Raw genomic sequence first — 13,892 nt, 5'->3', positions numbered from 1 at the left:
GGTAGCTGATACGCGTAGGTTTTAAGTGGGAGGTGGTGGGAAGGGTAGTGAGTGGAAGGCAGTGTCTCCCACCATCTGCTCTCCTGCCGCCATCCCCTGTGAAGCCACACCTGTTCCAGGGTCTCCCCTCCTCCCGGGAATGTTCCCCTCTCCACACGGGGTGCCATGCTGTAAGCAGGGCTGGGGCCCCCTCCCGTGTGCAGTGGGTCCCCTTGCACACCCACGCCCCTGCCTCGTCCTGGCCACGCCTGCTGCCCCTTCGAGACCGGGAGCCTTGGCCCTCAGGGGGCTTGGCTGGTCACCTGCTGCTGGGCACTACGCTGGCTCCCGTCCGTGGCTAGTTCCGGCAGGGGACCTGGGGCACTTACACTGCTCTCTGGGGACCCTGTTCCAAGGTACACCTCCAGCAGTGGACAGGGACGAGTAACTCTGTTGTCAGCGTAAATCACAAAAACACGGCTCCACCACTGGGGGCTTCTAACTCCCCGGGGTAAGTACGTTTCAGAGCTCGTGCACTGATGCCCGTGGATCTGGGGCCACCATCATGACCAGGTGTGCCAGCCGGACACCTCTCCGAAACTCACTTTCTGCACCTTTAAAATTTGTGAACCCCGGGCCCCTGGGTGGCTCAGTCAGTTAAGCGTCTGCCTCCGGCTCAGGTCATGATCCCAGGGTCCTGGGATCGAGCCCCGCGTCAGGCTCCCTGCTCAGCAGGGAGTCTGCTTCTCCCCTGCCTGCCAGTCCCCCTGCTTGAGCTTGCACGCTCTCTCTCTGTAGCTCTCTCTGTGTCAAATAAATAAAATCTTAAAAAAAAATTTTTTTTTAAATTCGTGAACCCAAATTGAGTAAGAATCCTAAGAAATTAGTTTTCTCCTATTGGATAAAATTATCTTTAGCTTAATTTTGGAACAGTATGTTCTGAGAGTAGTCAAGAAAATTAAGATAGTAGGAGAGACTTTGCACGGCATAGAGCAGATCCCTGTGAAGCTCCGATGGCCAAAACAACGTGGTGTCCACGTAAATCCAGCAAGGCAGACCGTGACTTTTCAGGACACCCATGAGGATCTGCATCATAGAATTCAAAGAATCAGAAAGCCAGATAATATGTAAGAGTGTAAAGTAAAATGCTATTACAACCTGATTTGTCATGGACGCAACAGAACAACGGAAGCGTTAATGAGCCTAACGCTGTGGAGCGCGTGGGCTCTGATACCTCCACGCCAAGGAGGGCAACGCACCTCGGCCTCTGTGTTAATAGAATGATTCCGTTAAGAGCTAACGAGCTGTCGTTAGAGTGGATTGTAACGGCACCCCCTGACCTGGAGGGGTCTCCAAGGCACTGCCACGTGGAAAGGGCAGGTTGCAGAGTAAAGTACAAACATCCCAGCTTCTCCTTTTTTAAGGTTTTATTTATTTATTTTAGAGAGAGAGTGCACAAGCAGGGATGGGCAGAGGGAGAAAGAATCTCAAGCAGGCTCTGTGCTGAGTGCAGAGCCTGATGCGGGGTTGACCTCACGACCCTGAGATGACCTGAGCTGAAATCAAGAAACGGACGCTTAACCGGCTGAGCCCCCAGGCGCCCCAAACATCTCATCTTTATAAAGCCCTGTGAGGACCCCTACATGAGGTCATGTCGCGGTGTGTGATCCGGAGACAGGTACCAAGGTGCCGTCCGGGCTGTTGGCAGGTCGGGAGACACTGGACTGAAGCTGGTCAGCTGTGTCCCCGTGCATGCATCCGCGTGGTGGAATTAGGTAACGAGATCGAATAATAAAAGGAGCGGCTCGAAGAGGCGGTTTGTAAGCTCTGCTCTTAGGGGTGCAGGCTTTGGGAGTGAGTCTGCTTCCCTGCTTCTCCACGCCCAGCAGCCTGGAGCAGGCGCTGGGCAGAGGCCGCGTGAGGCTGTGCGGTGTGAACCGTGAATGGGTGAGTAGGTCCATTCTGCAGGAGAGGAGCTTAGGGAGACCAGGGAGCCCTCTCTCTGGGCGCCAGGATGCCAAGTGTGCCTACACGAGGGTTGAGGCTGGCTCACGCCGGCCTGTTCTCGAGGGGCCAGGGCAGGAGGCAGGCACTGGAATTGCCATCTCTCAGGACTGGCCGGCAGGGGCACTGGGGACCGAGGAACGGGGTCCGCAGTGGTGGATGCTGCGGTGGGCTGGCCCAGCCAGACCCAGGAAGGGGTGGGGCTCGGATTACCCCGGCCCCTTCGGGAGCCCCCATGGCCCCCATGGCTGACTTAGAGATGGGATTCCTGGGAAGGGAAATTGGAACCAACAGACTAGGAGTAGTGAGGGGCTGACGTGATGGAAGCCGTAGAGACGAGTCTGTCCCACCTGCGTCCGGGACCCCCACCCAAGATTCACGTTCCAGGGGGACAGTCTGGTTGTACCATGGTGGGCACAGCCCCTGAGCTGGCAGAACTAGAGGCCCCCTCAGTGCGCTGCCTCCACATGCGGCCACTCCGCTGCTTGCCTCCTGCAGGCCCCCTCGCCCCTGCTTGCCTCCTGCAGCGGGTCCCCTCGCCCCTGCTTGCCTCCTGCAGCGGGTCCCCTCGCCCCTGCTTGCCTCCTGCAGCGGGCCCCCTCGCCCCTGCTTGCCTCCTGCAGCGGGCCCCCTCGCCCCTGCTTGCCTCCTGCAGCGGGCCCCCTCGCCCCTGCTTGCCTCCTCCAGCGGGCCCCCTCGCCCCTGCTTGCCTCCTGCAGCGGGCCCCCTCGCCCCTGCTTGCCTCCTCCAGCGGGCCCCCTCGCCCCTGCTTGCCTCCTCCAGCGGGTGCCCTGGGAGCCGCCCAGGAGGAGCATTTGTGCTGGGCAGGGCGCAGCGGGAGGACTGTGCCAGGACAGGGCACGTGGGAAAGCCAGTCCCCAGGAAGCCCCTGGCCTTTGCCGGCGCAGACTCGGGAGGAGGGGGTCACGGCGAAAGAGCAGCTCGTAAGAGCCACGGACCCCAGTCTGGAGGCTGGCCAATCCACATGATTCCTTTAGCCCATCTGTCAATATTTCAAAAGTCAGAGAAATTATCTAAAATTTTGGATTTTGGTTTTCCAAAAAAGTCTGACCCCTGGAGCTTCCTGCCCAAGCAGCTGCTGCCCCCAGCAGGCCGGGGCGGGGTCTGCACTCTCCCGCGGCACCTCCTCTGCCCTCTGCCGGCCTCCGCCTTCTCATGGGGGCACCGCGGTTCCGCTCCTTGGAAGGCAGCAGAGCCTTTCTTGCTCTTTCCTAGGGTGGGAAAATGACATACCCACGACGCGGGGCTTTGGAAAACACGTAAGATGGAAGTATTTCCTTCTGGAACAAGAGTTCCACTTGGATATGATGTGTGCAGGCTCCCAGCTGGCCTCATGAATTTATGTAAAATGCCTCCCCGGAGGCCTCGGAGTCTGTGGTCTGTGACTCAGAGGAGCCCATGTTCCGAAGCAAACTCCAGGCTTTTCTGGGCATTTCTAAATCTAGCCCCAGGGTGGGGAAGGAAGGGCACCGCGGGGCACACCTCCTGAGGCCAGAGCAGCGGGGCGAGTGTGCATGCCTGTGTGTGCACGCCTGTGTGGAGGGGGTCTCGCCTCCGCAGCTCCCCGATCCCTCAGGGCCCCCTCGTGCACCCCGGGCCCGCGGCTACAGGGCCCGCGCTCAGCAGCCACCCGCCAGTGCCGCTGCCTGAAGCCACTGAGCCGGCTCTGGCCGCCGGGGAGGGCGCACGTGGTGGCAGGGCCAGCACCGAATTGCAGGGCGTGGCTGGGGCTGCTGGGGTGCCCCCTCGGAGCTGTGTGTCCCTTGTACCTGTCGCTCCAGCAACTTCCGAGGAGCACCTACTACGTGTGGCCCGACCAGTCGCTGGGGTGTGCTCAGCAGAGGCCCCACCCTGCCCCCCGGTCAGCAGACGCTCAGGGTCCCTGTCCTGATGCACCGCGTGGCCTTCCGCAAGTGCCTGCCCTGAGCCTCGGCTTCCCACCTGTGACTTCCCCTGAGTACTGGGCTCTGAGCACCCAGCCTAGCTGAGGTGACAGTGTCTTCCAAACCAGCGTGAGGGAGCCCAGGGTGACCCGGTGGCCCGAGGAGCTTGGTGACGTCCCAGAAGAGCAGGACGGGGCTGGGTGCAGCAGGCCTGAGTCAGGACTGAGCCTCCCTGTGCTGTCCAGCCCCTTTGCATTCATTCTTTTGAGGGATGGTGGCGTCCTGGGCCCCTGGGGAACCTGTCTCCTTGTTGATGATGCTCCCGCCCCCTCCCTCCCTTGCCCCTTCCCCTCTCCCCCTACCCCCGTCCCCTACCCCCCCCTTCCCCCCCCCCCCCCCCCCCCCCGCCTGTCCCTCCCAGGCTCCCAGGGCCCTTCCCCCTGGTGGCCTTGCTGCGTCTCTGGGGTGCTGGGCCCCTGGTGGCAGCCCCGTCTCTCCCCTCAGGACCTAGTCACGCAGGGAGACCCCTGTGCTCACCCGGGATGTGTGGAAACAGGCCTCAGAGGTGGGATGGGAACATGAGGGAGAAACCCCCCACTCGGGAGGCAGCTGCTGGCTGGGTGCTGTTGGGCGCTCAGCTCTTCCACCGGCCGACGGGGCCCTGCGGTCCTGGAGACGCAGTCGGTGCCCCAGTGCCCTGCTGGAGCCGGGTCCCCTCCTCCCAGCAGCCCCAGCTTCCTCAGAGGGAGAGCAGCCATTGCCTCATGCACTGTAGGCTCTCCTGCAAGGGTCTGGCCAGCTGGGGCTCTGGCAGGAGACTGGGGAGAGGGCACGTGCTGGGCTGCCCTGCAGAGGGACGCTGACCGCTGACCTGACCGTGGCCTCAGGAGCCGCTGCTGCCCAGGCTGGGATGGGGACACGCGGCGCTGGTGGGGGGAGCAGGCGTGTCTCCATCCGGGAGGGTCGGATGTGAGGGACAGGAGGCCAGGGGCTGGCATGGGGTCGGGGCGGGCGCCTCTGGGCTGCCAGGCGGAGCGGGAGACGGAGGCTGTGATGCGGGAGGCTCGCGCTCACGCTGTGTTGTCGGAAGCATCGTGACTCTGCACCGTGGTGGGTGGAGCCGAGGGGGAGAGGCGGGGCCCTGTGAGAAGCTGCCCAGCCCGCAGGGGAGCCAGGGGCCCAGCAGGAGCCAGAGGGCTCTTCCCAGGCCTGTCCCAGCCCATGTCCTGCAGGTGACACACATGTGTCGGGGAGCAGAGGGGGAGCCCCAAGCCGGCCCCTCGCCCGGCTCCCCTCGCCCTGCGCATGCGGCCCCTGTTCCTGCCACAGCGGGTAGCGCAGGGGAGAGACCGTCTGCACCTTCCAAACCGGGTCACTGCATCTTCCAGGTGGTCCTGCCTCAGCACGCAGACCTGCACCAGGGCCCCTGATGGCTCCCCCCTCCGCTGGCAGGCGGTCAGGAAACGTCTGTGTGTGTGAGCACGTCTCCACGGCGGGGTTGCCGGTCAGACCGTGCAGTTTTAAACGTGCACAAAGGCTCACAGCTACGTGTGGGGCCTGCGCCAGCCCACCTCCTGCGGCGGGTGGAGGCTGCGGGTCAGGCCCACGTCTCCCCACCGTACATGCCTCCCCCAGCAGCACATACATGCTTTGCAGCAGGGTTGAAGTAGCCCCTGCCGCCGCCTCCCACCCCCTGCCCCATGTGTAAAGCCAGGGATCACATACCTTCCAGCTCCCAGCCCCAGCACCGGCCTCAGGGACCTGGCCGTGGGCTCCCTGCCTCCCATGGCGTGGCTGCCCAGGGCGGGCGCAGCAGGGACCTGATCCTCCAGGCCCCAGTTGTGTTGGGGCTGGACCTTTGCTCTCAGGCCCACCCCGTCCCCCTGCTGGGGTCTGCACCCCAGAGGCTGACCTCTGCTGGCCCGGGTCTGGTCAGCTGGGGCTCTGGCAGGAGACTGGGGGGAGGGCATGAGGCCTGGTGCCCCCTTCCCTCACGGTGCTGCAGACAGCTTTCCCGGCAGTGGCCGCGTCTCCTCCGGCCCCTGGTCCAGCTTTTCCCAGTGACCATGGGCCACGGGCTAGGCCCTCCCGCCAGGGGAGGGGCTCCTGTCCTGATCCCCGCCTGGCTTGCTCCTTCAGCTCCGTGGCACCTCCCCTCCCCTGCGTTAACACTTCTCTGCATGAAATTTTCCACTCTTTGCAGTGCTGTCTGTACAGAACCAGCTGAGAGCCTGGGAGTGGGTGCCCTGGGGAACAGGCGGTGACCGGTCCAGTGCTCCGCCCCCAGCTCACCCCTTTAATGAGGTCGCTGGTCTGACCCGGCAAGTCACGGGTCGTCTTAAAGACACCGGAGCCATGTCTCTGTGCAGGGCATGGGGATGTGGGTGGGAGAGCCCACCCGATGCAGGCCCATGGGCGTCGGTTCTGACCCCAGCAGTGCCCCTCCACCAGCCAGGGAGCTCGTTTCTGCCTGTCCCTGGGGCTGTGGACTCGATCCCATCCCTGGAACGGGACACGCACCTACAGCCCGGACTCCGTGCAGGGGGGTGCTGGCTGTGTGTTCCCGCAGAGCTACGCCTGGTGGAGCCCAGGCCCGTCCCCGAACCCTGGAGGCCCACGGAGCGACGTGCTCCTGCTGTCCATGGGCTGAACGAAGGTGTATGGCTCAGCCGGGGTCAGAGAGCTGGTTCGGGGGTGCTGGCTCATGAGAGCCTGGATTCTGGCAGCCGGGAGACCGGACGTCGGGGAAGAGCCAGTGTGGGTGGGGAAGAGCCACGTGGGTCAGGAGCAGCGAGGGGCTGAGTGTGTGCGCAGCCGGGGGCGCCCCGCTTGTCCTGCCCTCTGCTCAGCCTTAGGCTCCCTTGACAACTGGCCTCCCAGCCAGTCCGGCTGATGAGAGACGGGCATTGGCGTGACACCGCTCTGCTGTCCGCCAGGCGCTCCTGCCCTCGGCTGGGTCCCCTCCGTGTCCCCTGCTCCAGCGCAGTCTCCCGGCCCCGCTCTGCTCCCGTCCCCTCCTCCCCGGACCTTCCTGCCCCACAGGGGTGGAGGCTGTGTCCGTTCCTCGGGGTGCCTCATGGCTTTGGTTTCCAGGGACTCCCACACCTAGTGACCCGAGTCCCACGTCGAAGCCCGTCCACTGAGTCACTGGGAGGGTCCTGCTTTCCTGTCTGGACCCCCTGACAGGGCGACCAGGTGGTGAGGCAGAGATGCAGGGCCGAGGGAAGGAGTGTGGCTCTCATCTGGGGTGGGGGCCATGGAGGCAGTGAGCTGGGGTGATGACCTGGCCATGGAGACTGGGCTGAGGGTGGCCCTGATGCGCTGGGGGGCAGGGAGGAGCCGGGGGGGCCGCAGGTGGGCGCTCTGGGAATTGAGGAGAAGGAGAGGGTACGAGGTCTGGGCTAGCAGAGGAACCAACAGCACTCTGGGGTGCATGGGCTCCGAGGATGGAGGAGGGACCCAGAGGACCCTCCGATCGGAGGCCTGTGAGAGCTGCCACCCACATCCCTGTCCTCTGCACTGTGGTCCCTGTTTGCTTCCGTCTCGGCCCGTCCAAGCAGGAGCTGGCGACCTTGTTTACTCACCCGTGCATTCTCTTGCTTCCTCCCTGCAGTGTGAGCCTTGTGCTTGGTACACAGTGGTGCTCAGTGCATGCTTGTTGCAGATGGGAGCACGGGCCGGGGCCCAGTGCCGCTCCTACTGGCTGTGCGGTCTCCCCTTCTGCAGATGAGAACGGTGGGTGCCCGCCCACAGGGCTGCGGTAGGACTCACTGCCTGCATGCAGCAGGCGCCCAGTAAGGGCCGTGACGTTCTTCTGTCTCAACTATCCAGTCTTCCGGTCGGTTGGTGGTGGGCCTGGGTAGCTGTGGGTCCCAGGCTCGGGCTGGACTCCCGTTTATCAGAAGCTCCAGGCGGAGCGGGCGAGCAGAATGGAGGCGGGGGTGTCGTGCGCGGCTGGCAGGCTGCAGGGCTCATGCGGGGAAGCTTCTGCCCGGCGCCAGGAGCCTGCCCACCTTCGCCCCTGGGGCCTCCCCCACGTCTGTGAGCGGCAGAGGCAACGTCCTGCTGTCTCTACAAGACAGGCGTGCACGTGCATGTGGATTAGGTACGTCTTCCGTGGAGGACAGTGAGGGAGCTGGGGGAGGAGGCGAGAGCTCCCCCCACCCCCGGCATTCAGCACACACTGCTGGTGCGAGGGTTCCCAGAGCCGTGGTCGTGAAGCAGTAAGAGTTCCGTCAGAGTGAGCTCTCCATCTCCCGGGAGAAAGATCTAGATGGCGACGGCGCGCTGTGGAGATTCACAGACCGGGGAGAGGGCGTCCCAGAGGCCAAGGGGTGAAGGTGTCATGGAGCCAGGCACATGCTCGTATTTCCATGGCTATTAAATTCATTTCCACTTGGTGGGGGCTGCCGAGGTGGACCTCAGTTACTGTGAAGAGCTGAGGGTCCGTGATGTGCATAAACCCTTGAATCTGATGCCTCCCTCCTTCTCCAGGCAGAGGCCATTGTGATGGTGATGAGACTTTCCAATTATCTATGATAGCAAAGAAAGAGGACATTCTTGGTTTAATATTAGTGTTTCGTGTGTGGTTTTATTCCCCAAAACATCTCTTTAAGAGCACTTCACCATCTCTGGAGGCGGGCGCCGCGTCTCCTCTCCTCTCCCAGAGGATGCGAGAAGTGCCGAGGTAAACATCGCTGGATGTGTGGGTTTTACCTGCAGGATTTCTCACAAGACTTACACTGCTCGTGTTCCCCTGAAGTCATTAGAGGAACAGAGAATGCGGTTCTCCCCACTGTTTCTAACACCGGAGACACCAGTCCAGGGAGCCCTGCTCACAACACGTTGCGGGAGCCAGAGTCTCAGGCCACACGGCGTGGGCGGCGTGAGGAGGTGGCGCCAGGACCACATTCGTGTCCGCCTTCCCGGGCTGTCTGATGAATCCGAGTGCCGCCGGCCAGCCCATCTGCACAGGGAGAAGCTGGGGGCCCAGATCCTGGGATGTGGCCGAGAATGTTGCTGTAGGAACACAGGGCCCCCTTGCATTCCTCCTGTTCAGGGAAGTCGTGGGCAAACAGGAGGTGACGAATGGGGGCTCGCCCCTCCTGCATCTAGGGCTGCAGGCTCCAGGCTGCTCCTTCCCCGCCTCCATTCGGTCAAGGCTCTGAAGTGTTTTGTAGCCCCTGGGGAGTGAGTTGACCAGCGGTGACTCACAGATCTGGAAGAAGTAAAGCCCATTAAGTTGTCCATCCTCAGGCGCAGTCCCGCTGGCTCCCAAATTGCCCTGCGCGATCCACTTACCATCCCCAGTCTGTGGAGTTGGGGCCTCCGGACACTCTCAAACATCCTGAGCGGCCTCCTTTTGTTCCTGATTACATCCTGATGAGCGGGCCAGGGGGCGGCCTAGCCAAGGCGAAGGCCCCAGGGTGTCGAGGCCGAGGTTGGAGGGACCTTGATGTCTGGTGTCTGGGGCGGGATGCGGACATCGGCGATGGGCGGGGGCTCTGAGGCACACACCGCCGGAAGCCTCAGCAGGAAGCACAGCAGCGACCTCTGCAGGGCCGGGCGTGGGGAAGCGGGTCTCCTAGGCACGTGGCTCAGAGCACGGAGTGTCAAGGAGCCCAGGGTCAAGTGAATGTGATCTGAGGCTCCAGCTCCCGGAGCTGAACGAGCCACCACTTGGGGTGGTGTTGCTAGGTGAGCTGTGGTTTGTGTCACCGTCCTTCGTGGCTTTGCATCTGATTCGTTTACCAGGTTCCTTTCTGAGCTAGTGGATGTCAGGGATGAGAGCTGACTCTACACGAGCTCTCAGATGGCTCGGCTCGTGTCCCTGGCTCGGCTCTACACACTTGAGACCTGTACATCCAGGGGATCCTCAGGGAGGAGTCGGCCCCTCTCCCAGGTCTTCAACTGCCCTCCTATGGCTCCTGGGTCCGGGTCTAAATCCACCCCGGATGCTGCAGGCTAGACTAGGAGGCACGGCTGGGCGGCAGGAGTGGGGACGGGTTGGGAGGGCAGGAGTTGGGCATCAGCAGGATGGAAGCCGGAGGGGTGGAGGTATCTGAGCGTGGCCCTTCGGGTGGAGCATTCCAGCGTAAATCCAAGGGCTGACCCAAGGGACCGGACCTCGTCGGTGGTGGTAACAGGGCATCTGGGGGGAGAGGCAGGACCTGCTGATCCCCACCCCGTGCACGCCGGGACAGCGGCTCCCTGGGAGTCAGCTGTGCGCCAGCCCTAGGACCCTCTAGACCAGTGGGAGCCCAGTCACCTCCAGCCTCCGGGATCTGGACCAGTGCCGACGCGTCTGCTCTGCTTCCCACACAGCTCACACGTGAACACCAGATGGCGCTCTCGTCCATCACGTACATCGGCTGCTCCGTGTCCCTGGTCTGCCTGGTGCTCACGCTGGTCACCTTCGCCATGCTGTCGTGAGTCATCCTCTGCCCTCCCCTGTGTCTGTGTCCGGGGAGGTCTGGTGCTCTCCGGGAAATGTCAGTGCAAGCCTGCCCCACTTGGGTTTCCCGCCCAGTATGTGTCCTTGGGGGGTGGCAAAGGCCTGGCCTCCTTGAGAACCTGCACGTGGTGCATTCCAGCTGGACACCTGCTCCAAAGTCACCTTTCATCTTGAGATCTGGGGTGCAGGGAGGGGTTGGGGTGCTAGAGAAGAGAGAGGAGGGAGGCAGGAGGGCACCCTGCTTTAGTCAAGCTGGAAAATTCTGGAAGGGTCACCAACCCACAGGTTTTCTGGCCCTTGGGCAGGCGAGAGCCAGAACGGAGGACCCTCTACCCGAAGATGACAAAGTCACAGCCCTGTAGGGGGGTTCCCTGGTGTCAGCTGGAGAGGCAGGAAGGCTCTTTCCCAGAGGCCTCCTGCCCCTCCCACTGAAGCCACATGTGGTCAGAGCTCGAGGGAGCCTGTGCATCCCCAGGGGAGGGTGGCAGCTGAGTCCCTCTGTGGCCCTTTCTGAACTGGGATGGAAAACTGAAGTCTGTGTGGACAGATGACTGTGAGGACACACTGGCTGCTGCTCAGGGCTGTTGGCCTCACACCGGACGGGGCCCCCTCCCTCTGGGGGTGCTGGGGAGCTTGTCTCCCCTCCCCCTTCTGTGCAGGGGAGGTGAGGCTCCGGGGGTTCCTCCTGGAGCCCAGCACCCCTCCTCACCTGCTCTGGTTCCCTGAGGACACCCGGCACCTGGCCTGGCTGTGACTGTGGGCTCCCGGGGTCGGGGGCTGCAGCACAATCCGCAGGGAGAGGCCCTCAGCTCCCCCAGAATTCCAGGGACTGTGGGGGGCAGGGGTGGCGGCAGCCGAGCCTGGCAGGAGGAGCCCGCACCAGCGTTGAGCTGAGACATTCATTCTTTGGCTCCCCCATCCCCCAGCTTTGCTCAGGAAGCCTGCCACAGCCAGGCGGACTGCTCTGAGGACAGGACCCAGAGGGGGCGGCGGGGGGGGGGGGGGGCGGCGCGGCTGGAGCAAGTGCCCAGAAGCAGAGCACACACTTCGCCAGTGGAAGTCCTCTCCCAGGGAGGCACGGCTGGTGTGAAGGCTGCAGCCTGGAGGACTGGGGTGCTTGTGAGCCAGAATGGGGCATCGTGAGCCGGAGCAGGAACAGGCTGAGTCCAAGCAGGGCCCGGAAGAGGGAAGCAGCAGGCAGGCTGTACGGGAGCTGGTTCCTTTCCGAGAGCAGTAGGGAGCCATTGAGGAGTCAGAGACAGCATCTGGGCGGGCCTTTACAGAGCCCAGGAGTGGTAGGGAGCAGCAGTGGTGGCACTGGGCCCGGGCCTCACCCCTGCCTCCCCACCCTCAGTTCCGTCAGCACCATCCGGAACCAGCGCTGCCACATCCACGCCAACCTGTCCTTCGCCATCCTAGTGGCCCAGATCCTGCTGCTGGTCAGCTTCAGCTTCAAGCCTGGCACAGTGAGTAGGCCCTCTCTGTCCCTCTCCTGCCTCCCTCTGAGGTCACCGGGGCTGGCACCCTCTGCTAGTTTCTTCAACTCAGAATTCAGGCCACATGCCCCAGATAGTCGGGCAGGGGCTTGTCCAGGAGAGGCACAGAAGAAAGCCTGTCTGAGCTGGGTTCTCTGCCCACCGTCCGCTCGGTAGCAGAGGCGCTGGCTCTCCTGCTCTGTGTCAGCTCACCGTCCAGCCCTGGTCGGGTGCCCGGCATGGCACGGAGAGCTGACACAGAGCGGCCCTCGGGTCCTGGAGACAGGCCCTCCGGGGCAGTGCCCTAGCCTCTTGCTTCTAGATGTGGGAGTGGGTGACAGACGACTCTGGTAAGGGTTGGCCCCCTGCAGTCTTGCCTTTCACTGCTGCACTGACCACAAACCCCCGGCCACCTCTGCTTGCTGCTGGCAAGAGGAATGTGAAGACCCAGGCCCACCTTTTCCCTGCCCTTTGTACTAGGGATCTAGGAAGTCTTAGAACCCCAGAAGGTTAAGAGCTAAAACAAATGACCCAGGCTTGGGGTGGGAAGAAGCAGACTCCTGCTTGCTCCCACCGGGAGAGAAGGAGAAGCGGGTTCTGGGGAACAGAGCAGTACAGGTCGGTAGTTTTAAAACTCACACAGGATCGGCTCACGCAGAGTGAGCGCTTTATCCTACAATAGTGAGGGTCAGCAGAACTTCCTGTCCTCTCTGCCGCAGGGTCCTCAGCCCCCACCTGCCTGTCCTGGGGCTGCTGCCGAAGGAGAGATCCACCCTCCTGGGCTGCAGGATCCTCCCTCACAGGTTTAGGGGCGCGGAGGGGCATCTAAAGCCCCGCATGGGCCGTGGAGGGACCAGGCATGCGCCAGCCTCATGCTCTGGATGCGTCAGCCCTCCGGGTTTTCTTACAACACAGATTTGGGTTTGTAGCTCTGGGCGGGGCCTGGAATTCCGAATTTCCATCAGGCATTCGGGTGATGCGGCTGCTGTCTATACAGGTTTCCTCGCCCCCGCCCCCAGCCCCGGGAGGGATGAGGCCCCACCTCGGGAAGGCCGGGGGAGGGGAAGCAGGTCTGCAGAGGCTCCGGGCTCCCATCACCCTGGCGGGGACCTCGGGGCCCCGCGTGTCTGAAGCCCAGGGCAGGGCTCCGAGCACTCCTGCTCGAGGAAGGTGCCTCTGGGATGAGCCCCGCGGAGGACGGAGAGTGACCTTGGGGTCCAGTCCCAGAGCGGCTGGTGGGCGGGGACACCCCTGGGAAGGGCCCGCAGCGAGGAGCGCTGCGCATGTGACACCTGCCTCCGATGCGCACGTGGGGCAGATTAGGGACCTCCAGCCACGCCTGGGAAACGAGGTGCCGGGGACACGATGCTGTCCCGAGAATGAGCTGATATCTCGGGGAGCCTGGGACAGCAGAGCGTGGGGTGGCCGGCAAAAATCGCGCAGTCCCTGGGCTTCTGTCTTTAATTCTTTTATTTTTCCCTCCTTTCTATTATTTTAAGTTTTGAAGGTGGTATTTAAACGTATTATTATTTTTCCTCCCTCCCATCATTCCGCCCCCTTCCCGACCCCATGTGAACATGGGTACCGGGCCACCAGACGGGGCGCGCAGGTCCGGCTTAGGGACCTGCTCACAGCCGCCGGGCCCACGTGTCTACAAAGTGCCAGGCTCCCGGGCTCGCTCCCTGACGGCTCCGCCCATTCCCCAGAGCCCACCCCATTGGGCTGGTCTGCTCACGTGCTCAGCCCGAGCCAATCCTGCTTCAGAGGACCTGAGCCTTTATGCTGATTGGCCGGGGCTGATTCCCTGCGCTCTCCTGAACCAATCACTGTGCCGGAACAGCCGGGACTAGAAAGGGAGCCAGGGCCCGCCCCTCCCCTCAGCGGGAGGGGGGGGATGAGGGCACGTGATCAGAGATGCCTGGAACCGCCCACTGCTCAACACCCAGAGAGATGTGCTCTCTGTGTCTTTGATCCTAGGTCCCCTGCCGGGTGATGGCCATGCTCCTGCACTACTTCTTCCTGAGCGCCTTTGCGTGGATGCTGGTGGAAGGGTTGCATCTCTACAGCATGGTGATC

The 13,892-nt window shown here is 62.9% G+C and overlaps 1 protein-coding gene across 1 annotated transcript in view; it reads left to right on the top strand.

Annotated features, from left to right (window-relative positions):
* Positions 1-13,892, top strand: part of ADGRD1 (adhesion G protein-coupled receptor D1) — a 127,609-nt gene that overhangs the window by 92,020 nt on the left and 21,697 nt on the right. Inside the window, exons 17-19 of the mRNA XM_035016701.1 lie at positions 10,212-10,315; positions 11,696-11,807; positions 13,794-13,886. Of these exons, the coding sequence (XP_034872592.1) occupies positions 10,212-10,315; positions 11,696-11,807; positions 13,794-13,886 (309 nt within the window). The remainder of the gene's footprint in view (positions 1-10,211; positions 10,316-11,695; positions 11,808-13,793; positions 13,887-13,892) is intronic.

The sequence above is a fragment of the Mirounga leonina genome, unplaced genomic scaffold (genome assembly GCF_011800145.1).
Source record: "Mirounga leonina isolate KUSES-001 unplaced genomic scaffold, KU_Mleo_1.0 Mir_171, whole genome shotgun sequence".
In the NCBI taxonomy this organism is placed as follows: domain Eukaryota; kingdom Metazoa; phylum Chordata; class Mammalia; order Carnivora; family Phocidae; genus Mirounga; species Mirounga leonina.
This window is presented reverse-complemented; position numbering and strand designations above follow the sequence as displayed.